Here is a 23,687-nt window from a genome sequence, read left to right as displayed (position 1 = left end):
CTGTACCATTTTACATTCCTACAAACAATTCATAAGGGTTCAAATTTCTGCACATCCTTGCCAATCCTTGCTATTAACTGTTACTTCTTTTAAGTTATCCTAATATTATGAGGTATATGTATCACTGTGGTTTTGAATTATATCTCACTAATTATAATTTATGTTGTGCATTTTTTCATTACATTAATTTTATTTTCCCTTATTTTATTAATAGCAGCAAATACCTTTGGTAATGTAATTACCAAAGTAAAAGACAAGGGGTGCAGGATATAGTTCACTGATAGACTACTTGCCTTGTATGCCTGATGCTCAGAGTTTTGATAATGTAACTAAAGTTACTTATCACAGTAAGCATCTCATAACCATCAGGTTAAAATCCAAACACTTGAATAAAACTAGCACTTAAAATTTTTAAGCACTGAAGGCCAGATAGATAGTATGTGGATTAGGTGCTTGCCTTGCACACAGATGACTGGGGTTCGATCCCTGACATCTTATATGGTCCTCCGCAATGCAGGATGAGGCCCAGAATCAAATAAACAACAACAACAAAAAACCAACTATTTTTATTTTTTTCTTTTTTGGGTCACACTCAGTGATGTTCGGGGATTACTCCTAGTTCTGCACTCAGGAATCACTCCTGGCGGCACTCAGGGGAGCATATGCGATGTTGGGAATCAAACCCGGGTCGGCCGTATGCAAGGCAAATGCCCTACCCACTGTGCTATCGCTCCAGCCCCCACAACTATTTTTAAGTCCTAACTGTGCACTAGTCTCCAAGCAAGACATGAATTGTCAAGCCTGTAAGTATTTACATACAAGAGTGCTTCTGTGGGGCTGGAGCGATAGCACAGCGGGTAGGGCGTTTGCCTTGCATGCAGCCAACATGGTCAACACAGGTTCAATTCCCAGCATCCCATATGGTCCCCCGAGCACCACCAGGAGCAATTCCTGAGTGCATGAGCCAGGAGTAACCCCTGAGCATCGCCGGGTGTGACCCAAAAAGCAAAAAAAAAAAAAAGAAAAGAGTGCCTCTGTGTATACTCTTAGTACCTCATTCTTGCTTTCTCCCAACATTAAAAAAAAAAATTGGGGGAGACTGAAGTGATAGTACAGTGGGTACGGCATTTTGCCCTGCATGTGGCTGACTCGTGTCTATCCCCGATACCTCATGTGGTCCTTGAACCTGCCAGGAGTGATCCCTGAGTGCAGAGCCAGGAGGAAAAAATGGGAGACCACAGCCATAGTACAAGGTAGAGCATTTGCCTTGCATGTGGCCAACCCGGGTTCAATCCCCAGCACCCGTAATGTCCCCAAGCCCACCAGCATTCCCTGAGACTACAGAGCCAGGAGTAAGTCCTGAGCACAACCAGGTGTGGACCCTCCCTCCAAAAAAAAAAATTGGGGAGTTGGTCATACCTGTTGGTGCTGGGCTTAGGGACCATGCAGGGCTGGATGCCAAATTTGGGGACTTAGGATGGAGCGATAGCACAGCGGGTAGGGCATTTGCCTTCAACAAGACTGACCTGGGCTCAATTCTTCCACCCCTCTCCGAGAGCCCGGCAAGCTACCGAAGAGTATCTCACCCACATGGCAAAGCCTGGCAATCTACCCCTGGTATATTCGATATGCTAAAAAGAGTAACAAGTCTCACAATTTGTTGTGAGACGTTACTAGTGTCGGCTCGAGTAAATCGATGAACAAAGGGAGGACAATGCTAGAGTGCAGGATGGAAATAATGTACTCCAGCCCTCCACGTGATCTATCCAGCCTCCAAAGATCTCTTTTTAACCTGTTCAGTACCAGTGACCAAACCTAGCTAAGGTCTCACACATGTAAGACGAGCCTTTTACTGTTAAGCAATATTCATACTATCAAAATCACAATCCTTGTTTTATTTCCTTTTATAGACCATCAATGAGAAATCTGTTATTTCATTCTTGTTCTCTGTTTTTCCTATTTTTTCAACAACACTGGATTCCTCTATAATCAGAGGTTAAAAGTTTTGCTTTAGTGGGGTGGGAGGGCTACTGAGAGGGCTACTGGGTTCATTGGTGGTGGAGAATGGGCACTGATGGAGGGATGGGTACTTGATCATTGTATAACTGAAACTCAAACACAAAAGTTTGTAAGTCTACAACTGTACCTCAAGGTATTTCACTAATAAAAAAATAAAAATTAAAAAAAAAAGTTTTGCTTTAAAAGTCAGTAAAACAGGGGGGCTGGAGCTATAACACAGTGGGTAGGGCATTTGCCTTGCACGCGGCTGACCCAGGTTTGATTCCCAGCATCCCATATGGTCCCCAGAGCACCGCCAGGAGTAATTCCTGAGTGCATGAGCCAGGAGTAACCCCTGTGCATTGCCGGGTGTGACCCAAAAAGGAAAAAATAAAGTCAGTAAAACATGTTGTCCAAGTGCACTAAAGAGCATAGCAGGCTGCAATGCTAAGATATTTAGGAGTTAGTGAATAATAATACTATCAATGAAAAATAGTCATCTATAAAGCATTTGAACTACAGACTTACCTGGACTCTTTCATTTCCACCGCTGAGGTCCTGAAGAGGGCTCCTTGGGGGTTTCAAAATCTAGACACAACAGAATTGTTCAAGAATAATTTCTATTGGTTATCACATTAAGTTATACCATAAGTAGAAAGGCACAGATGCTAAAATATTTATAGAACCTCTACAGCTCTTTAAATCGACTCTTTTCAGTGTTATGCTATGTGGCATAACATGGCATAAATATTTGCCAACTAGGGGCAGGGAAATAGCTCAAAAGGCTAACATGCATCCTTTGAACACAGCAAACCTAGGTTGGATTTCTAGTATCACCTGGTCCTCTGAGCATCACAGGGTATGGCCCCAAAACTAAAAATAAGTATTTGGCATCTATTCCTTTCTTCTACCCACCTCAACCAATACCTTTGTATAGTTTCATCCAAAGTGAAGAGGAAGGTATCTGGATGAAGGTACATACCAACTCTAGAGTATAAAATATAGCCCAAATCTGAACAATCTGGAGATGATAGTCTCATCAACAATGAAGAGAACGAGGATTCAACCAGTTGATTCAACAACAACAAAAAAAAATCAACATTTTTTTAAAAAGGTGATAAGGGGGGGCTGGAGAGATAGCATAGCGGGTAGGGCGTTTGCCTTGCACGCAGCCGACCCAGGTTCGATTCCCAGCATCCCATACGGTCCCCTGAGCACCGCCAGGAGTGATTTCTGAGTGCAGAGCCAGGAGTAACCCCTGTGCATCGCCGGGTGCGATTCAAAAAGAAAAAAAAAAAGATGATAAAGGAGGCATATGAAGGCCAAAGACCACTTGCCTTGCATGTATGAGGCCCTAGCTTAGATCCCCAGCATCCCAATACTCCAAACAAACAAACAAACAAACAAAAAACAAACAAAAAAGTAAAAATGGTTCCAGTCTAGGAATTTTGTCTTTTTATCTTTAGGAAATAAGACACTAGTTTCATATAGGATTTGAAACCGGAATTTGGGATAACTAGCAGAGAACCTATCCTATAATGGAGATTATCCAGAAAACACAGAGAAGAAAAAGTAAAAGGAGGGGCTGGAGCAATAGCACAGCGGGTAGGGCCTTGCACACAACTGACCCGGGTTCAACTGCCAGCATCCCATATGGTCCCCTGAGCACCGCCAGGGGTAATTCCTGAGCGCAGAGCCAGCAGTAACCCCTGTGCATCGCCGAGTGTGACCCAAAAAGCCAAAAAAAAAAAAGTAAAAGGAAATCCTAACACCATGATATTGTTGGAAATCCTCATCGGACAATTGTGCTTAAAATCAACTTGTCTTCAATTCCATAACCCAATACATTTTGGGATTATACAGTTTGAATTGAACTTTTTGCCCTGCTTCAAGTTATATATATATTTGTTTGGGGGCCTCACCCAGAGGTGTTCAACATCTATGCCTAGTGTGGTAGTCAAGAACCACTTGCAGGAATATTCAGGAGAACAAACAGTGGTGAAGGCTAAAACTAGGACTCCTATATGAGCATGTACTCCAACCCCTGAGTGATCCCCATGCCTAAATCAAACATAAATAAATATATATATATGTATATAAACATTTTTATGTACAAAATAAATAATATCTAATATATATAATTTACTTTAGATAATTATATTTTGTTTATTTGGGAGTCAGATCCGTGGGAGAATTGGGAGAATTGTTGGGGCCATTCCCAGCTTTGTGTTCAGTGGTTCATGCAGTGCTAAGAATCAAACCCAGAACACCATAAGCAAAAACATGCATTCAAGCCCTTTAGTATATTGCCCCCCGCCTCTAAATAATTTTTTCAACAACTTTATTGAAACATAATTTTGAATTAGTATAATTCATAAAATTACTATGAAATTAATATAAATTTTAGTATATATGAAGAATAGTTTACCTTCTTGGTTAAATATTTAAATATCTGAGACCAAGAGGAGTCAGCAAGGTTAGGTGATAATTCACAAACGAAATTAGTCTTTTATATAGCTATTACTCAATAAGAGATATTAATTATTAATTTAGAGGCCAGGGATGTGGCTCAATGGCAGAGCAATTGCCTTGCATGCATGAGGGTCTGGATTCAATTCAGTTCTCTGGGGATCATTCAATTCACGGCATGGTCCCCAGAATTCCACCAGGAGTGACACCTGCACACCAGGCTGGGAGTAGCCCCAAGCAAAGCCAGGCCTGGCCCCAGAAAACAAAAAGGAAATTTAATTTTTAAAAAAGTATTAACTGAAGTGTTACTTAGATATGTGAGCTCCATGGCCGGGAATAGCTAACTTTGGCCAGTATATGGGTCAACACTGTAGCAACTCTATAAGCACAACTATAACTTGAGTGCCTCAATAAAAAGTGCTCTTCTAGAGAGCACAAGTGCATGCACTGCAACAAAAGGAGTGCAAACTTGGGTGACCACCAGGGAGAAATGAGTATCCATCACAGTCTGATGTGTGAGCCCCAGCAGTTACCACTGCCAAGCATGTATACAACTCTAGTCATCACAACAACAAAAGGAAGGGAGAGGAGTCATTTTAAAAAGTATTTCTTACTGAGGAACGTCGTGTTCTTACAGGTCTCTCTATACAGCCACTGAAAGAAGAAAAACAACTTGCATACACATTGAAAAAGATTTCAATAGCCAACATCATAGCATCCTTATATGCTTCTAAATTAGCATTATTCTAACTTAACATCAAACATTACTTTCATTTTAGCAAAATTCGTAATCAATACAATTCATATCTAGGAAGTCAGCAGTTTCAAATCATAGACTGTAACAAGTGTTATCAAGGATGTGATGTGGGGGGGAACAGGGACCTTCATTCATTGCTGGTGGGAATGTCAACTGGTCCAACCTTTTTGAAAATCAAAATGATCATTACTTAAAAAACCAGCAACTGGATTTCCATGGAACCCAGAAATTTCATTCCTTAGAATATACCCCAAGGGTCCAAATGTATAATGCAGGAAAGACATCTGCCCTCCTATGTTAACTGCAGCACTACTCATGAAAGTCAAAGTCTGGAAACAACCCAACTGTCCAAGAACAGATGACTGGATAAAGAAACTGTGGTACAGGGGGCTGGAGCAATAGCACAGCGGGTAGGACGTTTGCTTTGCATGCGGCCGACCTGGGTTCGATTCCCAGCAATCCCATATGGTCCCCCGAGCACCGCCAGGAGTGATTCCTGAGTGCAAAGCCAGGAGTAACCCCTGAGCATTGCCAGGTGCGACCCAAAAAGAAAAAAAAAAAAGAAACTGTGGTACATAAACACAATGGGACACTAAACTACGTGGTACTGAGAAAAGATGAAGTCATACAATTTGCTGCATAAAAAATGTGGATGAATCTGCAGAGTATGATGTTGAGTGAAGATAGTCAGAGGGAAAGAGGCAGACACAGAATGATCTCTCTCATATGTGAGATATAATTAAATTATGTAGGGGAATAACAAAGTCCCAGAGGCAATAGAAACAAAGAGCTGGAGAACTGGTCTTCAGTAGGAAGCCTTCCACTGGAGTAGGGGTAGGGGTGAGGGTTAAGATAGGGAAGGGAACACTAGAACAATGTGAGAAGGGGAAAGTTCCTGACAGAGATACAGGCCTAAGGTGGGGGAGAAAAACTGGGGATACTGGTGGAAGAAAGTGGACACTGGTGAAAAGTGATTGGTGTTGGAACATTGCATGCCTGAAACTTAATAATAAATAACTTTATAACTCTGTAATTCATGGTGATTCAATAAAATTAAAAAATGAAATACATACAGTAGGGCCAGAGAGATAGTACAGGAATTAGGCATGTGCCATATGTATGGTCGAAGCTGGTTCAATATCAAACATGGCATTGTTACTAGCGCACCTTTAGTAGCAACCCAGAGCACAAAGCTGGGAGTAGTTCCCGGCACCACTGGGTATGGTTTAAAACCCCCAAACCCAAAATTAAATAAATTAAAGAAAAATATATTGTTGTCAAAACATGGAACATAAATGCCCATTGATAATATGACTTTATACAGAAATTGTTGTAGGGCTGGAGAGATAGTATAGCGGTCAAGGCACAATTGTCAGGTGCAGCCCTGAAGACCCTTGGAGCACCCCTGGATGTGGTCTTGGAGGACTCCCAGAACTTTCTGGATGATCTGAATAATCCCAGGCATAGTAAGGCCGAAATAGTACCATATCCTTGGACCCTTGCATTGAACTGTCAGCCTGGTTAGGAGAGTATTACTGATGGGTTCTAGGGCCTCCTATGCACTGCTTGAGAGACTCACAACCAAGTGTGGCCCCTACCACCCCATGACAATAGTGACAATGGATTAGATAGATATATACAAATGAAGAAGAGAATCAAGATGTGGCTCTGTGGTAGAGCACATAATATATTTGTGAGGTCCTGGGTTAAAATTCTGGCACAAGATGGAAAAAAAAAGATGAAATCATGCCTTTAGAACAAAAATGAACTGATCTAGTGATTTTGTTAAATGAAATAATCAAGCAAAACAATGATTACCAGGTTTTTTTATACACGGAATGTGAAGAAGGTAAATTAACTGGCAAAAAACAACAAAACCTGACTCTTAGACTTGGTGAAAACTATAATGGTAAGGAGTTCTAGTTAAGATGAAGTGGCGCAGCAGCAAGCTGGCAAAGGGATGGTAGCTCTGGACACTCTGAACAGCTGATGAGGTCATAAAATTTCTGTGTGAGTGAATGTGGGCACCCCTTGGAAATTCTATCTCAGAAAGAGCACCATTAAATGCACGCTGCATTTTTGTTTTTTGTTGTTGTTATTGTTTTTGCTTTTGGGGCCACACCCGGCAATGCACAGGGTTACTCCTGACTCTGCACTCAGGGGACCATATGGGATGCTGGGAATCGAACCCGGGTCAGCCGTGTTCAAGGCAAATGCCCTACCCACTGTGCTATTGCTCTAGCCCCCAGTATGGGGCAGAGTTTTATAGTGACTGAATAGAGCTCTTCGGATACAACTAGGCATCACCACAAAGCACAGGTCCCAGAGCTGGGGGGCACTCAAGGTTCCCACCATGAAGCATGATTTCTTCCCCAGACCAACCTGTGCTACCCACAGCATATTATGGAGAGGACTTCCCTGAGAGACAACTGTCTAGAGACCGAGAATGGGGATGTGTGCCCCCTCGTCAGGTTCTGCAAGAGTGGTAGCTGTGGCCTGCCTGGAGTGCCTAAGACACAAACAATAGCAGCCCTGGCCTGGGTCCAGTCCTTGCCAGAACTGCTGCTGCCACTGCCACTAGGGCCCAGGGGGCGCCACCAGTGGGTCAACATGGACCTGCGGGAGATCAGCATTAGCAGCCTGATGGTTCCCTCAGCCTTCCAGACACCCCAAAATCACCGCTATGTCTCTGGTCGTACTCCAACAACTTAGGACCAAGTTTTCTGAGAAATTAAACAGCCAAAAGTAAGGTACACAGGAGCCACTTCCACAAACCATCTCTGGCTGAGTCATACAAGCTCATTGATTGGCCTTGCTTCAGATCAGAGACTCATATATAAATCTCAAAGGAGATCAAAAGCTGCAGCTAATCTTGGACCCATGCATGGCTGAACAACCCAGGACACACAGGACAGGGGTGGGTTAGTCCAGTGCCCGCCAAAACAGAGTCCCCAGCAGCTACTTGCTCCCACAATCCAAAATCACTCTCATGCCATGGCTGGACTCCACCATCTTGGATGGATCTTACCTAGATATTAATCTGTTGAAAATTGGGGTATGCTGGTTATGTAACTGAAATACCCAGGTTTTCTTGGGGTCATGATGGACTACCTCCCTGACTTCCCTGCACTCCCAGAAGGCCTGGCAGTCATGTCCACACCCCAAAGTTGCCACCCAGTTAAAAAAAGCTACTCCAGTTGTACCTTCCCAATAAAAATACTGATGGCCTCTTAGTACCTATATTGCAAACTATAATGCACAAAAGGAGAGAGAGGGAGAGGGAGAGAGAGAAACAGAGACAGAGAAAGAAGAAAGGTGCCTGCCATAGAGGCAGGGGCAGGGAATGGTGTTAGGGAGATGGTAGGAGGGAAACTGGGAACATTGGTGGTGGAAATGTAAACTGGTGAAGGGATGGGTGTTGGAACATTGTATGACTGAAACTCAATCATGAATAGCTTTATAATGTTCTATCTCCCAGTGATTCAATTACAAAGAAAGAGAGAAAGGAAGGAAGGAAGGAAGGAAGGAAGGAAGGAAGGAAGGAAGGAAGGAAGGAAGGAAACTATAGTGGTTATCAGAGGAAAGGAGAGAGGGATAGGAGGAATGAGTAGGATAGGAGGAATGAGTAGAGGGCTTTGAATGGTAGAATGGTACTGGAACTTTGGTGGTAGATGTGGCAAATATTATATATACTTAAGAGATATAATGCTAAATTTCTGAAATTCCATAATATGTCTACCATAAATTGTTTTTTAACTTTTGAAAAATGTATATTGTATGCTACAAGACTATCTCTTGAAAAGCAATTAGCACAGTACAATTTACCATATTTATTGAGATACAAAAACTTTACCTCTTGTTTTACTATGTGATTTTTAGACCAGGGTTTTTTTGTTTGTTTTCTTTTTGCTTTGGGTCACACCTGGCGATGCACAGGGGTTACTCCTGGCTCATGCACTCAGGAATTACTCCTGGCAGTGCTCAGGGAACCATACGGGATGCTGGGAATCGAACTGCGTGCAAGGCAAACGACCTACCCACTGTGCTATCGCTCCAGCCCCTAGACCAGGTTTTGAAAATACAAATGTCTATGGAAACCAAAAGATAAGAACAGGTAGTGCTGAGATCAGAATGGAGAGTTCCTGGCATAAAGGTCACATACGATACTCCAGGTTATTGCTAAGAAAATGAGTCCACTATTACAACACTGAGATTTTAAATTTTCAGCAACTGACTTAAAAAGTAGAAAATATCATTTAGGAAAAAAATTATGCCTGTAGGTTTATAAACTAATCACTAGTCTATGATGCCAACTCTGGACAAATCATTTTATTTCCATAGGCTTCAATTTTTTATCCCTAAACAACATTTCCTTAATTAATTAAGGACAAATCATTTTATTTCCATGGGCTTCAATTTTTTATCCCTAAACAACATTTCCTTAATTAATTAAGGACAAATCATTTTATTTCCATGGGCTTCAATTTTTTTTTTCCTAAACAACATTTCCTTAATTAATTAATTATTTTTTTTAAATCACTGTGACAGAGTTACAAAGCTGTTCATGATTGGGTTTCAGTCATACAATGTTCCAACTCCTATTTTCCACCAGTCTACATTTCCCACCATCAATGTCTCCAGTTTTATTGCTGCCACCTGCCCCTCCCAGCCTGTCTTTATGGCAGTAACTTTTCTTCTTTCTCTCTTTGAGCTTATGGTTTACAACGTAATGCCCCCAAATTTTCTCATTCTTAAATTAAAAAAATGGTAAGCAATTTCTAAAGTTAAGTCTGATTCTAAGAGAAGTTTATTCAATGGTAAGGAGTTCAATGGCTTTGTAATACTTCTTTTCCAGAACAGAATGAAAAAATATTTTGAAATTATAAATGTTCATACTAATTAGAATAGCATCTTTCTATGTTAACAATTTAACATATTTAGTTGCATAAACTTACTTTTCGTCACTAGTTTCTGAAGATATCGCATCCATTTCTGAAGAAAATTTTTTCTGTAATAAATATCAGAAAAGGTGAGAGCGAATGAAGAGAAATTACAACTTATGCTTAAATTAAGAGAACTGTTGTGGGGTTGCATAGCCTGGCATGCAACCAATCGAGGTTAGATCCCTGAAACCACATATGGTCTCTTGTGCTAGGAATGATCCCAGAAAGCAGGGACAGGAAAAGCGCCTGAGCTCAGTCAGATGGGCACCCCCCCACCCCCCTCCCCAAATGAATTGTTTGGGACCACAGAATTGTTAGCTCAACAGGCTAGAACACTTGCACAGCCAGCAGGAACTCTGGGTTCAACTCCTGGCACCACATGATTCCCTGAGCACTCTTGGGGGCAATCCACAACACAAGCACTGAGCCAAGGGTAGTCCTTGGGCTGTGCCAGGTATGGCCAAAATACAACAAAAACAAAATAAAAAGCATGGTTGTGATTTCAGGATTATTTTCTGTGGTAAAACCAAAATAGAGAAAGAAGAACAATACTACCCACACAACAGGATCCTAGGACATGAGAAATTATTAGTTCCCCTGGGACTTCCCGAAGCCCTGACAGCCACCGCACATCCCACAACCCAGAAGGTTCCCTGAGTCCTGTCAGGAGCGACCATAGAGAGCTGAGCACCTCAGAGTTGCCTCCCAAACAAACCAATAAAAAAACAAAGTAACAGCAGTTTCCTTCACTTTAATATCCTTCTCAAAAGCAACAACTTTCACTACTTTTACATTTAAAGAAAACTGGGGGGGTGGGGGGAGGGTCTGTGCGATAATAAGGGGTAAGGAGCTTGCCTTGCACACCACCCGTCTGGGTTTGATTCCCTCTTATCCCATAGGGTCCCCAGAGCCACGCCAGGAGGAACTTCTGAGTGCAGACCCAAAAGTAAACTCTGACTACAGCCCTGGTGTGCCCCAAACAAATAAAATCCACACTCCAACTATCCAACTAGTCACTTAAGTATGCAACGCTGGGAGGTGCAGATTGAAAGCATCACTGAAAGTTACTTCACAGTCTTATATTAGCACCAGACGCACCCTTCCTCTGATCCGACTTCGCATTTTTACTCGGGTGTCGCAGGGTTCGCACAGCTTAGTATATTCCTTTTTTTTTAAGACTCCACTCGGTAGGATCAGGGACTCCGAGTCACCCACTGCGGGTCCTCGCACCAGCCAGACGAGGCACCCCAACAGACGCCATCGATCGATCCAATTCAGCTCCAGTGAAAACCTGAATCTTAGTGTCCCGAGCAAGCTCCGAGTTAGTCTTCTATGAAACTCCTCTATAGACATCTTTAAATTCTCGCTGGCAATACCCTGCCCCCACTTCCACGACCCGCTCCCCCCTTTTTTTTTCTAAAACAGATTTAAAACAAACAAACAAAAGGCGCTTGACCTGGTGTCTAATAATGGGCGGGAAGATCTTAAGACTCCTTAGGGGCGCCCTAATAACTCTGTCAGGTCCCTGCCACGAGCGCTCGATCACGACACTGTCACGCCAAGAGATTTTGAATCACTCGCTGCGGTTCCCTTCAGAAAAGGCTGAGCCCGAAACGCAGAGCCCGAAACGCAGAGCCTGGGCGCTGGCGCGGGGACGCCGTCGGGAGCCCTGACAGAAGATGGCGGGGCGGGCGCAGCTGCCGCGACCCGCCGAGGGCCCCGGCCCGGGTTCGAGCCGACCCGCGGGGACCCGGGTGCGGGGAGAACAGCGCTAGGGAGGGGGCAGGCGGCACAATTTGCACGCCGAGGAGCGGAAAGGGAGCCGCCCGACCCCGGGAAAGCGTCGGCTCCCGGCCAGTCGGCGTCGGAGAGCGCCCGGCTCGAGGGAGCGTCCCCACCCCTCACCGCGGGGCTTTCAGGGAGCTCACACGAAACCTAAAGTCCCTCCGGAGCCCAGAGCCAAGGGTCATTCTCTTAACCCGCCGCGGCCCACCTTCCTGACAAAGTCTCCTCAGATGAGTTTGGGGTTCGCGCGCTCACCGGAGAAGCTCCCACAGGGGCCCTCGACGTCACGTCACAACGCCCGAGCGGCCCAGATCAGCATTCAAATATAACCGCCCAGCTGACGCGCATGCTCAGAGCCGCCTCCGCCAAGGCCCCGCCCCCGGGCGCCGGCGTTTCCCCTCTTCCGACTCCTTGAGTCAAATTTCTTTTTTCTCTCGGCCACTTACATTCCCTTTAGGTTGTCCAACTTGTACACCCGAATAGTACACCCAAATTCTGGTCCTTTCCCGTTTCTGGGCGCCCTCACGACATGGGAGCGGCCATCTTACTTTTATTGGTTACAATGAAAATGATCAGAGCTTTGCTTCCGTACAAAATGGCGGCCTCCATGACATTGCGTCACGTCCCCCCCGATGTTACTCCCTATAGCTACCAGGAAGGAGTAAGCTTCGGGGACGAGGTGGCCGAGTGGTTAAGGCGATGGACTGCTAATCCATTGTGCTCTGCACGCGTGGGTTCGAATCCCATCCTCGTCGAATGAAAATTTTGTTTCAGATTTGAGGTAAAAATGAACGTGAAACATATTTGCGAAATCGAAGTAGTTGAATATTACGGGTCTGATTTATTAGTCAATTTACCGTAGCTATCAATCTCAGCTTTTATTTCGCTGAAAGCAGATCTGAAGCGTTCTGACCTCGGGTACAGAAAAGGGAGAGAGGGCACGGTTAGTAGTGCACCCCGCCGACGAAAAAGAACCCCAAAAGATTAGGGAAAGGAACCAGAAAACGTCTGTGCTAAATTTAACTTATTTTTATTAAGCAAATAATGGTGCATCGACTTCCACGGTAATTACCAATCCCCAAATATTCCAGTGCTGCTCTGCTACACATGAGCTCACCAAGCTCTTGACTGAGCCTCTTCAATCATTGAGGACTTAAAATTGCTGAGGATTGGAAGGTTTTCGAACTGTTGAGAATTTGAATACCTTTCGGTACTATGAAATATCCGAAACTATGGTGAGATCCAGTGTTCAGGACTGACTGCAGGGACTCAAGAAATACGTTTACGAAGTGTTAAAAAAAAAAAAAAAAAGCCATCTGGAAACTTGGCAGTAAGTATTCTTAATGCAGAGATGCCAGACCTGAAACCTGACTCTGCTCAGAAAAGTGGAAAGGTATAATAAGTACAGGGAAGTTGTAAATCCTCTCTTGGGTTTAAGCAGAGAGGGAGCAAGAGGATGCAGAAAAAGAACAGAGGGAGTCTCCTCTTGAAAGCTGATCAGTTTGATTGATTATTCAACACACACTTAACAACCTTTCTTAACTCATGGGCAAAACCAAATAGAAGACTAGACAAAGGACTTGTCAAGCCTTTTATATCAGAGGATATTGAAGAAACATTCTACACTGAGAAAGACTCATTTTCATTAGTAACCACAGAAATGTGAACAAAACCACAAGAAGATATTATATGCACAACAGAATAATTAAAATTGAAATGACTAAAAATCCCACACATATATGTAAAGACCAAAATAAAACAGTGAACATAGGATTCAACACACACACACACACACACACACACACACACTTTAGTGTTACCAATCTCAGCATTTATGTATACGAATTTGGGAGACTGGGGTGTGTTTCAGTTTATCTTAATGTGTGAAGATCTGAATTCAATTCTTGCCACTGAAAATAAAAATTCTTTTTGATTACTTACTAGTCCACAGTGCAGATATCTCATATCACGGGAACAGCCATCTATAGGATTTATTATTTACAGGAGACACATACTCTAACTCAACATCACTTTAACAGACCATAACCTTATGATCATGATTTTTTTATTACTCCACTTTACTGATGAGACGATGCAAAGATAAACTTGTCTAAGACTCTTTTTGGTTTTTATTTTTGATTTTTGGGTCACACCCAGAGATTCTCAGGGGTTACTCCTGACCCTGCATTTGGAAATTACTCATGGTGGTCCTCAGGGGACCCTATGGGATGTCAGGAATCAACTACACATGCACTTCTCTAACAGCAGAAAGAGCAATGTAAGCTAAACTTGTCACTCTGGTGGCTCTCAAGCAACATTCCATACCTTGCCAGAGATCACTTAGCAGTGCTCATCAATCCCTTGCATTAATTGGAAAATTCTCTTCCCCACCAAGCTGTCTACAAGACACCATGCCCCAGACCAGATGGTTGAAAGGAATTTCAGCAAGGTTTACTGTTAGAGAGAAGAAGGCAGAAGCACCAGCTGCTCCAGCTTCGCTGCCTTTTTCTCCTGAGATCCAACTGCCTTGAAATATGGATCCTTCCCTCCACTAAGAGCTGAGAGTCAACTTAGCAACTTGAATGTTGAGTCTTGAATGTTGCTCTCCATTTTCCATTCTCTCCTTATAGAAATGTTTACATAGAAATGTTACTCACCAGGGTCCATAGATAGAATTTAGTTGGTTATTTGGTTAGAAGTGGAGGGAAATTACATCTTTTTCTCCCCTCTTACTATTATTGACCTGAAAGGACTTCCTTAATAAAGGGAAGAGGCAAATTAATAGCAACCTTACCAGTGATTTTGTCATCGATAGAAATGTTATTTTTTATATCACCCTCCTGATTACTTGATGCTCATCACCTTATGGCTTGCTGCTCTTCAAAATAATGGTAGTGTGGGCTGGAGAAACACACAGTGAGTAAGGCCTTGCACCCCACCTAGGTTTGAGCTCCAGTGCTGCATATGGTGAGGAGTGATCCCTGATTTAGATGTGGCCCCCAAACAAACAAATAAAAATAAAAACTTGTGATTAGGGGCTGGAGCGATAGCACAACAGGTAGGGCATTTGCCTTGCACTCAGCCGACCCAGGTTAGATTCCCAGCAACCCATATGGTCCCCCGAGCACCAGCAGGAGTAATTCCTGAGTGCATGAGCCAGGAGTCTGACCTGTGCAATGTTAATTCTGTGCAACGCCAGGTGTAACCCAAAAAGAAAAAAAAACTTGTGATTTTTTTTAGAAATAGAAATAGAAAGCTCACCTTTTTATTCCTCAGTTCTTTCCTATTTTTTTACTTAATTGGTTGTACTTTCTTTCACAGGAAATTTGCAATAACAATCTCACTTTTCTGCGTTTTATTGATCTCTTGACCAAGAGCTGGCTTAGTCCTTCTTAAAAGAACCAAAACTAACATGACAGATTACTTAAGAGCACAGGAGAAAAATATAATTGGATTAGTAATTGAAAAAAAAACTAAACTAAGGCACAAATGAGTTCGAGGCGCCATCTACTGGAGCAAGTGAGATTTAGATAAAATAGTTTTATATATAGCATGTCTACCATATTGGAAAAGATCTGCATTACTGTCCCACACCTCTCTATAAAACAGAGTGGGAAAAAAAATCTGTTTCTCCCTCAATACTTTTCACAAGACTTATCCTGCACCATTTGAACAACCCTTCAATCCCTGGAAGATCATGGAATACATTGCACATTCAAATGTATTACTGGGAGTATGATGCCGTCAACAGACCAACCTGTACCCGCGGGGCTAGTGCATCAGTAGCCTGATGGTGCCTTCAGGCTTCCTGACACCCCAAAATTGCCACTGTGCCTTTGGCCAGACCCCAACAACTTGAGACCAAGTTTACCAAGAAATTAAATGGCCAAAAGTTAGGTATGTGGGAGCCATGCCCACAAGCCACCTCTGGCTCAGCTATACAAGCTCATTTATTGGCCTTATTTCAGAGACCCATAGATAAATCTCGAAAGAGACCAAAAGCCACAGTTAATCTTGGACCCATGCATGGCTGAACAGACTGGGGTAAATCGGAGGGGGCAGGTTAGCTTGTGCCTGCCCAAGCAAAGTCCCCAGCAGCTTCCACAATCCAAAATCGCCACCATACCCCCAGCCTGACTCCACCCATCTCAGGACAGACCTCACCAAGATATAACCTGCTGAAAATTTGGGTATGCAGTTTTTGTGACTGAAATCTCCAGGCTTTCACGGAGTTGGGGTGGACTACCTCCTCCCACTTCCCAATACACATGGAAGCACTGGCAGTCACTCCCACAAACTAATTCCAGCGCCACTCTGTAAACGCTATTATTGGCCTTGCTTCAGAGACCCATAAATAAATCTCGAGAGAGATCAAAAGCCAGAGACACAGGAGCAAATCCTAGAAGACACCACAGAGCCAGAGATCTCTCTGGGCCCCATACTGAGCCAATTTCACCAGGGTACCCCAGATGGAGTAGGTGCACTCTCCCTGCCTATTCCAGATGGAATCCCGGAGACCAAGAGCTTCCACAAGCAAGGCCCAGGTATGCGGGTTCCAGGACTAAATCCCCATGCCATATGGCGGCAGAGGTGCCAGGCTGTTCCTCCCCAGCTCCCCACCTGCTCTTGGGCCTGGCTGTCACCCCCACAATTTTCCTCTGGGAGTCATCTTAGCACACCAACAGCCCTGGCCCAGAGACGCCCAATTGAATCCCAAAATGGATCAGTGCCCTATAGAAATGTCTCCGGAACCCAACCATTTATAATCTAGGATTCCAGAAGTGCGCAGCCGCGGCACCCATGATATTCAAAATGAGCAATGGACAATAAATGATCTAGCATCTGCCTCTGGCAGGCAGGCGTGAATGGTGGTGGGAAAATTCGAGCAAAACATAATGCCCAAAAGTGGAGAGAGAATAATGGGGAAATTGCCTGCCATGGAGGCAGGGTGAGGACTGGGATGGGGGTGGGGGGAGATATATAGGAGACATTGGTGGTGGAAAGTGTGCACTGGTGGAGGGATGGGTGTTCGATCATTGTACGGCTGAATCTCGAACATGAAAGCTTTGTAACTGTATCTCACAGTGATTCAATTTAAAAAAAAGTAATGTGGAGTTCATGCCCAATTCAATCAGCTTAATCAATGACTGAATAAATAGCAGTACTCTTACATTAAAAATGTATTACGAACATATTACAGTTCTTACTGTTTCAGGGCCCAGAAATAGGCCTTCATTCTCCTTGTCAGCATCAAGATGTAATGACTCTAAAGAATGTGTGCCCTAGAAAGAAGGGTCCTGTGTTTAGCTGGTCATGGTTTGTGGTCTTTCTGTGATATAGCTCAGAAGGAAGAATTAAAAATCCAATGAATTTTCTTATGTATGCTTACATATTATTTTGGTTTTGGGGCCATACCCAGCAATGCTCAAGGGTTACTCCTGGCACTGAGCTCAGGAATTACTCCTAGTGGTGCTGGTGCTTCGGGAAACATATGGGACCTGGGGATCAAACCCAGGTCGGCAGAGTACAAGGCAAACACCATACTCACTGTACTATTGTTCTGGCCCCCAGATTTTACATAATCACCATGAACTACGAAGTTATTCATGATCCAGCTTCAGGTGTACAATGTTCCAATGTCAATTCCTTCACAGTGTCCCTTCCACCAGTGTCCTCATTTTCCTCTCTCATCTACCAGCCTACCTCTATGGCAGGCATGTTTTAGTTTTTAAAATTTTGTTGTTAGCCCATACGCAGCAGTGTTCATGGCTTACTTACTCTCAGCTCTGTGCTCAGGGCTCACTCCTGGCAGGCTCCGGGTACCATAAGAGGTGCCAGGGATTGAACCTGAATAAGCTGCATGCAAGGCAAGCATCCTACCCACTGTACTATCCTCTGGCCTTCAATTATGTACTTTTACATGACTGACCAGTTGGCTCGATTGATAGCAGTGGGGAGGGTGTTTGCCTTGCATGCAGCTGACCTGCGTTTGATACCCGGCATCCCATATGATCCCCAGGGCACTGCCAGGAGTAATTCCTGAGTACCAAGCCAGGAGTAACCCCTGAGCATTGCTGAGTGTGGCCCCAAAATAAAATGATTAATCACATGATGTTTAGAAGCATAGAAAAAAAAAAAAAAACAGACACACAGGTGATAGAACAAAAGGATATATTTAAAAGCCAGAGTCCCTAAACTTTAGCTGTAGTGAGAGAAAGAAAAGTTATCAAATATGAGCAGGTCTGCTTGGAGCCAACCTCATTCATTCTTGTAAACACTGAGTATCCACCATGTGGTCGGCAACTACCCCATGAACCATCGTCATCCCCTCCCAAAAGCAATGTCTCCATTGATCAAGCCCTCAGCTCTCTCGCCAGTCTTCCTGTGCCCAGGCAGGCATGGGAGAGAAGTACTCAAAGTCTGGCCCCTTATAGCACAGGGCATGCAGGAACATCACAAGGTCCTGTGGCAAAGGGTCCTGTCGCACCAGCCGGCACTCTGCACAGAGCGGGTCTGTCTCCTGATTCCCAACACTCGTTTCAGCTGCCTTCCCTGGTGCTGAAGCCTCGGCGTCCAGATCCTGGGGGGCTGTTTCCACTGTTCCCTCCACTTTTTCAGCAGGAAGGGTCAACTCACTGAGGTGGTCCTTGCCCAGCTCTGAAGAAGCAGCTGCAGAGTCTGCGAGTCCTGGGGGCAGGTCGCCCTCACAGAGGTCTAGCACATCCAGGCTCTGTTTCGCCTGGTGTTCTGCCATCAGGGCCTGCAGCAGCTCCTCATCTGTCTTGGGAATGTGGCCACCCCGGCCTCGGGAAGGGCCCCACGCAGCTGAGTTGTAGATGGGGTCATTGAGGATGGGGTGGCCCAGGAACTGGAGGTGGACTCGGATCTGGTGGGTGCGTCCTGTGAGTGGCCGGCACCGCACCACGCTGGAGTGGCCGTTGTAGCTCAGTCTCTGGAACACCGTCTCGCAGGGCTTGCCCCGAGCATCCACACGGCACACGCCTACCTTGTAAGACACCACCAAAATGGGCTCCTTGCAGATCACTTCGTCAGAGGGGAACTCTCCCTCCACGCGGCACACATACTCCTTCTCTAGCTGCAAAGAAAAGAGCACAAGTCAGCACAAGGCCTAAACTTAATGCCCCCCAGGCTCAGAGGATTTAGACCCTCGTTCCTCCACTTGCCAGTTGCACAATCCTGGCAATTACTTTGTCTCTTAAAATCCCATTAACTTGCCTGGAAAATGTGAGATTAAAAAAGCACTGACCGGGGGTCGGAGTGATAGCACAGTGGGTAGGGCGTTTGCCTTGCACGCAGTCAACATGGCCGACCCGGGTTTGATTCCCAGCATCCCATATGGTCCCCCGAACACTGCCAGGAGTAATTCCTGAGTGCATGAGCCAGGACTAACCCCTGAGCATCGCCGGGTGTGACCCAAAAAGAAAAAAAAAAAGCACTGACCTCACACAGCTGTTAAAAAGATTTAGCAAGTTGGGCTTTAATATACTTGATACTGAGCCTTATGTACAAGTACTTGATGGGAGACAGTATAGCTAGTAGGGTGTTTGCCTTGCATGCTACTGACCCAGGCCTGATCCCCAATGCCCGACTGGGTTCCGAGTTCCAGTAGGAGTGATCTCTGAGTGCATAGCCAAGAGGAAGCCCTGAGAGCCTCTGGGTATAGCCCCCCCCTCAAAAAAATAAATTTAAAAAAATTAAGAAAAACAAGTACTTGATACATTCATTACAAACAGATGCAGAATTTAAAGTTTCAAAACCACTCTCACTACCTTTTCTCCTCTACCCAAGCCTTTCAACTTCATCCAGAATCTTCCCATTAGCAGTGTTAAAAACCTTGCTTAGCCAGCAGTTTAAAGCCAGCACGTGCTTTGCATCTGGGAGTCTGGGCTCGATCCCCATGATCCCATAATCCCCTGAGCATTGCAGGGAGAAGCTAGTAGTAACAGCTATTATTATTATTATAGCAATTTCAAGAGAGCAAACTAAAGACTGGAAAGATAACATGGGGGTAGGTCTTGCATTTGGCTAGCCCCAGTTCGATCCTCAGTACTGCAAAGGGTCCCTCAAGCACTTTCACAGGTCACTCCTGAGCAGATACAAGAAAAGCCGCTGAGCACTGCCAGGTGTAGAGCAAAACAAGCAAAAAGCAAAAAAAAAAAAGCAAAAGATCAGACTATCAAGAGGGTGATGTCTGCTGGCCTAGAGAACTTTTGAAACATGAGATAATAACTGTTGGCACTTCAGAGATTAACTTTCTTGAGGGCAGGGCACTTGACCACACAACAGGAAGGCTCTCTTCAAATCTAACTCAGAGAGGCCCTTTAGCTCAGACTGTTCATGAATCCAGGAAGCAGACTGTCAGAAGTCAGGCTCACCTGCCGGTCCCGAACCTGCTCATGAATTCTCTCTGAGACAGCAGCTGTCTTGGCAAACATGAGGACCCCTGAGGTAAGGCGGTCAAGTCGATGCAAGGTGTGTAGCTCCTTAAGTTGGTGCTCCTTGCCCAGGATGAAGATGACTGTGTTGTGTCTGAAGCGGCCACAGGGGTGGACGGGAATGGAGGAAGGCTTATCTACAACCACCACGTCTTCATTCTCAGCTAGCAGGCGGATAGGCTCTGCTGTGACAGGAGGCTCATGTCTGTGCACTCTGTTCCGCAAGAAGTCATTGTCCTGTGAACGACACGGGCAAACTTAACCAACTTTACACACAGCTTCCCTGGGTCCTTATTGATACAGATGGGTAGTCCCATAAAGAGTTATGTGCATAGTATATTGTCATTTAGTAAAACTGTAGCCAGACACAGGCCAATAGTATGACAGTCACTGTCACTGTCCTCCTGTTCATCGATTTGCTTGAGCGGCCCCAGTAATGCCTCCATTTTGAGACTTGTTGTTACTGTGTTTGACATATCGAATAGATCATGTATGGCTTTGCCGGGCAGGCAAGATACTCTCGGGAGCTTGCCGGGTTTTCCGAGAGGGGCGGAGGAATCAAACTCAGGTCGGCCATATTGGGCGCTTGCAAGGCAAACACCCTCCCCACTGTGCTATCGCTCCAGCCCATTAGGATAGTAGGCACTGGAAAAGTACTAGAAGGATAGACACCAAAATGTTGATTATCTCTGGATGGTGGCATTACAAGTTTATTTTACTTGTTTGAGTTTTATCTTGAGTAAAGTTAAGGTAAACTTTTCTCAAATAGAGGGGAGAAATCTCATTACCTATGATGACCTTGAACACTACCACACTGCCCAGAGCTCTACATATGCATTTGCTCCAAACAAGTGTGTGCGCTTAGACAAATCATCTTACCATTTGAAACATTAATTTCCCTATTTGTCCAGAATATTAGGATGGGAGTGTCAAACCACCATTTTCTAAATGCTGAACTCGTCTTGTCTTGTTGTACAAGATGGGGTGAGCTAGTGTTACTGACAGGGGGCGTCTGTACCACTGAGCTGCCAATACAATTTTATTTATTGTAGTGCTGAGGGTTGAACCTAGGACTCACCAAAGTCAGGCATGAGTTTCATCCCCAGCCCCTGGAATGGATTTTTATTTGTTTGGTTTCCGGATCACACCCTGCCATGTTCAGGGCTATGCACTCAGGAATCACTCCTGGCTGTACCCAGGAGACCATATGGGATACCCGGGATTGAATCCTGGTCAGTTACACACAAGGCAATGAGGTGGTAATATCTATCTCATAAAGCTTTGGTTAGAAAGCTAAAAAGGAATGCATGAAAGAGATTAAATGTTAAAGTACATGAAATGTGTGCCTCTGTGCCCAGCACACATTAAGGAGATATAAATGATAATGTGTAAAAACTACAATGCAAGCGAAAGTGATCAGAGCTAGTGCCCCATGAGAGCACAGAAATGGCTATGAATTCCAACTTCTGCTCCTTGTTAAAAAAAAGGAGGCTGCCTTCGTGGACAGCACAACGGCTTGCATTCTGCAGCAGACGGTTGACGGCTGAGAATGGGAGACAGCGAGTTAAACGAGGGTCCCAAGAGAAAATGAGAAAGCTCGTGTATTACCGCGATTTTCCTCCAGGACCGAGACCTACTAACTGAAAAAACCCTCGCCCCATTTCCTCGCCCGCCGCCAGTCGGCCCATCGGGTCTCCACCTTGAGCACGATGCTGAGGTCCTGGACCGGCTCCTCGTTGAGGTGTAGGCGGCCGGCCCGAACCGCGGCCTCATAGTAGGCCAGGGGCTGGGCACGGAATTCCGTGCTGAAGACGTGCATTAGGCTGTGGCCCACCCAACGCCCTTTGCAGTAGGTCCGGAAGTCAAAATAATAGGGCCGCACTTTGCGCAGGCCGCCCTCGAAGTAGTAGCTGGTCTCCGCGAAGTGCTCGTCGCTGAAGCTCACCCCAGCCCGCCGCTTCTTTGGCGGCGGCACGACCCGCTCCCCGCCCCGCCGCTTCTTCGGCTTGGCGGGACCGGGAGACACAGCCGGGGCCGGCTGCCCTTCCCCCGAAGCCGACTCCGACCCGGCTCCGGACACCGCCGGCTCCGGCTGCTCTGGACTCTGCTCGCACTTCAAGTCGCCGCCCACGTTTCCGTTCTGCTCAGCCGGAGCCTTCGGCCCGCTCGCAGCCTGGGTCGCGGTCAGAACTGTTTCTGCCATCAGGCCCTTGAGGCTACCCCGAGTCCTAGGACCCGCGAAGCGCCGGACGTTGAAGAGCCCGGGCGCAACCAGCAGGAAGCAGCAGCGGCCACCCAGCCACATACCCACGCGACCAAGGCGTCTGCGTCGCACTCTGAGGACGTCACCGGATACCAGCCAATCAGCGAGCCCCGCGCGGAGGCGGGAACTGTGGAGGGAAAAAAAATGAGGGAGTTGAATGAAGAGGTGGAGCGAGCGAAAGAGTTGATTGAATGACTTGAGAAGAGGCTGTGGGTAAACAATTGTGTAGAATGAATGAAGAGGCTGTGAGGGTAAGATCTGCAGAAGTGCAGATTCCATGTGGATATGCCCCAAGTTCCTTAGGTCTGAAAACTCTTGAAAAAGACGTGATTTAAAACAAAACAGAATGAGGAATGCTGATTCTGACTATATGAAGGTCTGTGCTGCTTAAAAGGGTGGAGATTACACTATGTGGGGCCCGAGTGATAGTACAGCGGGTAGGGCGTTTGCCTTACATGTGACTAACCTGGGCTCAATTCTCCAGCATCCCATATGGTCCCCCATGCACCGGCAGGAGTAATTCCTGAGCATCACTGGGTGTGACCCAAAAAGCTGAAAAAAAAAAAGATAAAAAAGGAAATTACACTATGTGACAAAGCTTTTACTTGTAATTTCAAACACACACACTCCATACCAATGTTTTAATACCTGTCCTTTCCCTTAACAGTATGAGCATTGTTAGAAATCTTTCATTTATCTCAGATACTCCTAATGAACGATTTGAGGCTCTTCATGTTCCTGGAGTGAGCAGACGCCATTGGGCTACACTAGCACTCAGCAGGGACAAATGGGGACGTTACTGGCGCCCGCTCCAGCAAATCGATGCCTAACAGGATGTCAAGTGATCAACTGATCAAGTGACTCCTATCCTGGGATTAAAACTACAAGTGTTTCAGGATATGTATTTGTCAGAGTTCTTCATGTATGTATTTATTAGTCACTGTCCTCCCATTTTTCATCGGTTTTCTCTAGCAGGCCCAGTAACGTCTCCATTGTGAGAGTTTTTGATGTTACTG

At 45.1% G+C, this 23,687-nt stretch overlaps 2 protein-coding genes and 1 non-coding gene across 3 annotated transcripts in view; 1 reads left to right on the top strand and 2 right to left on the bottom strand.

Annotated features, from left to right (window-relative positions):
• The window catches only part of KNL1 (kinetochore scaffold 1), a 54,713-nt gene extending 44,499 nt beyond the window's left edge, over positions 1 to 10,214 (bottom strand). The window contains exons 1-3 of the mRNA XM_056133966.1: positions 10,180 to 10,214; positions 5,082 to 5,121; positions 2,527 to 2,586 (exon numbers count right to left, since the gene is read on the bottom strand). Of these exons, the coding sequence (XP_055989941.1) occupies positions 2,527 to 2,586; positions 5,082 to 5,121; positions 10,180 to 10,214 (135 nt within the window). The remainder of the gene's footprint in view (positions 1 to 2,526; positions 2,587 to 5,081; positions 5,122 to 10,179) is intronic.
• Positions 10,215 to 12,625: 2,411 nt separating this feature from the next.
• On the top strand, positions 12,626 to 12,707 carry TRNAS-GCU (transfer RNA serine (anticodon GCU)). The gene has a single exon. It is a non-coding gene; the product is annotated as a tRNA-Ser (tRNA).
• A 5,399-nt stretch (positions 12,708 to 18,106) lies between these two features.
• RPUSD2 (RNA pseudouridine synthase domain containing 2) lies at positions 18,107 to 22,724 on the bottom strand. Its single transcript, XM_056133840.1, has 3 exons — positions 22,108 to 22,724; positions 20,349 to 20,645; positions 18,107 to 19,048 (listed from the first exon to the last, which is right to left on the bottom strand). The coding sequence occupies exons 1-3, from the start codon at positions 22,711 to 22,713 to the stop codon at positions 18,314 to 18,316; spliced, it is 1,638 nt and encodes a 545-aa protein (XP_055989815.1). The 5' UTR covers positions 22,714 to 22,724; the 3' UTR covers positions 18,107 to 18,313.
• Between the last annotated feature and the right edge of the window lie 963 nt (positions 22,725 to 23,687).

Source organism: Sorex fumeus, unplaced genomic scaffold (assembly GCF_029834395.1).
Source record: "Sorex fumeus unplaced genomic scaffold, SorFum_2.1 ptg000098l, whole genome shotgun sequence".
In the NCBI taxonomy this organism is placed as follows: Eukaryota; Metazoa; Chordata; class Mammalia; order Eulipotyphla; family Soricidae; genus Sorex; species Sorex fumeus.
The sequence above is the reverse complement of the archived record's forward strand: the minus strand, read 5'-3'. Positions and strand labels throughout refer to the sequence as shown.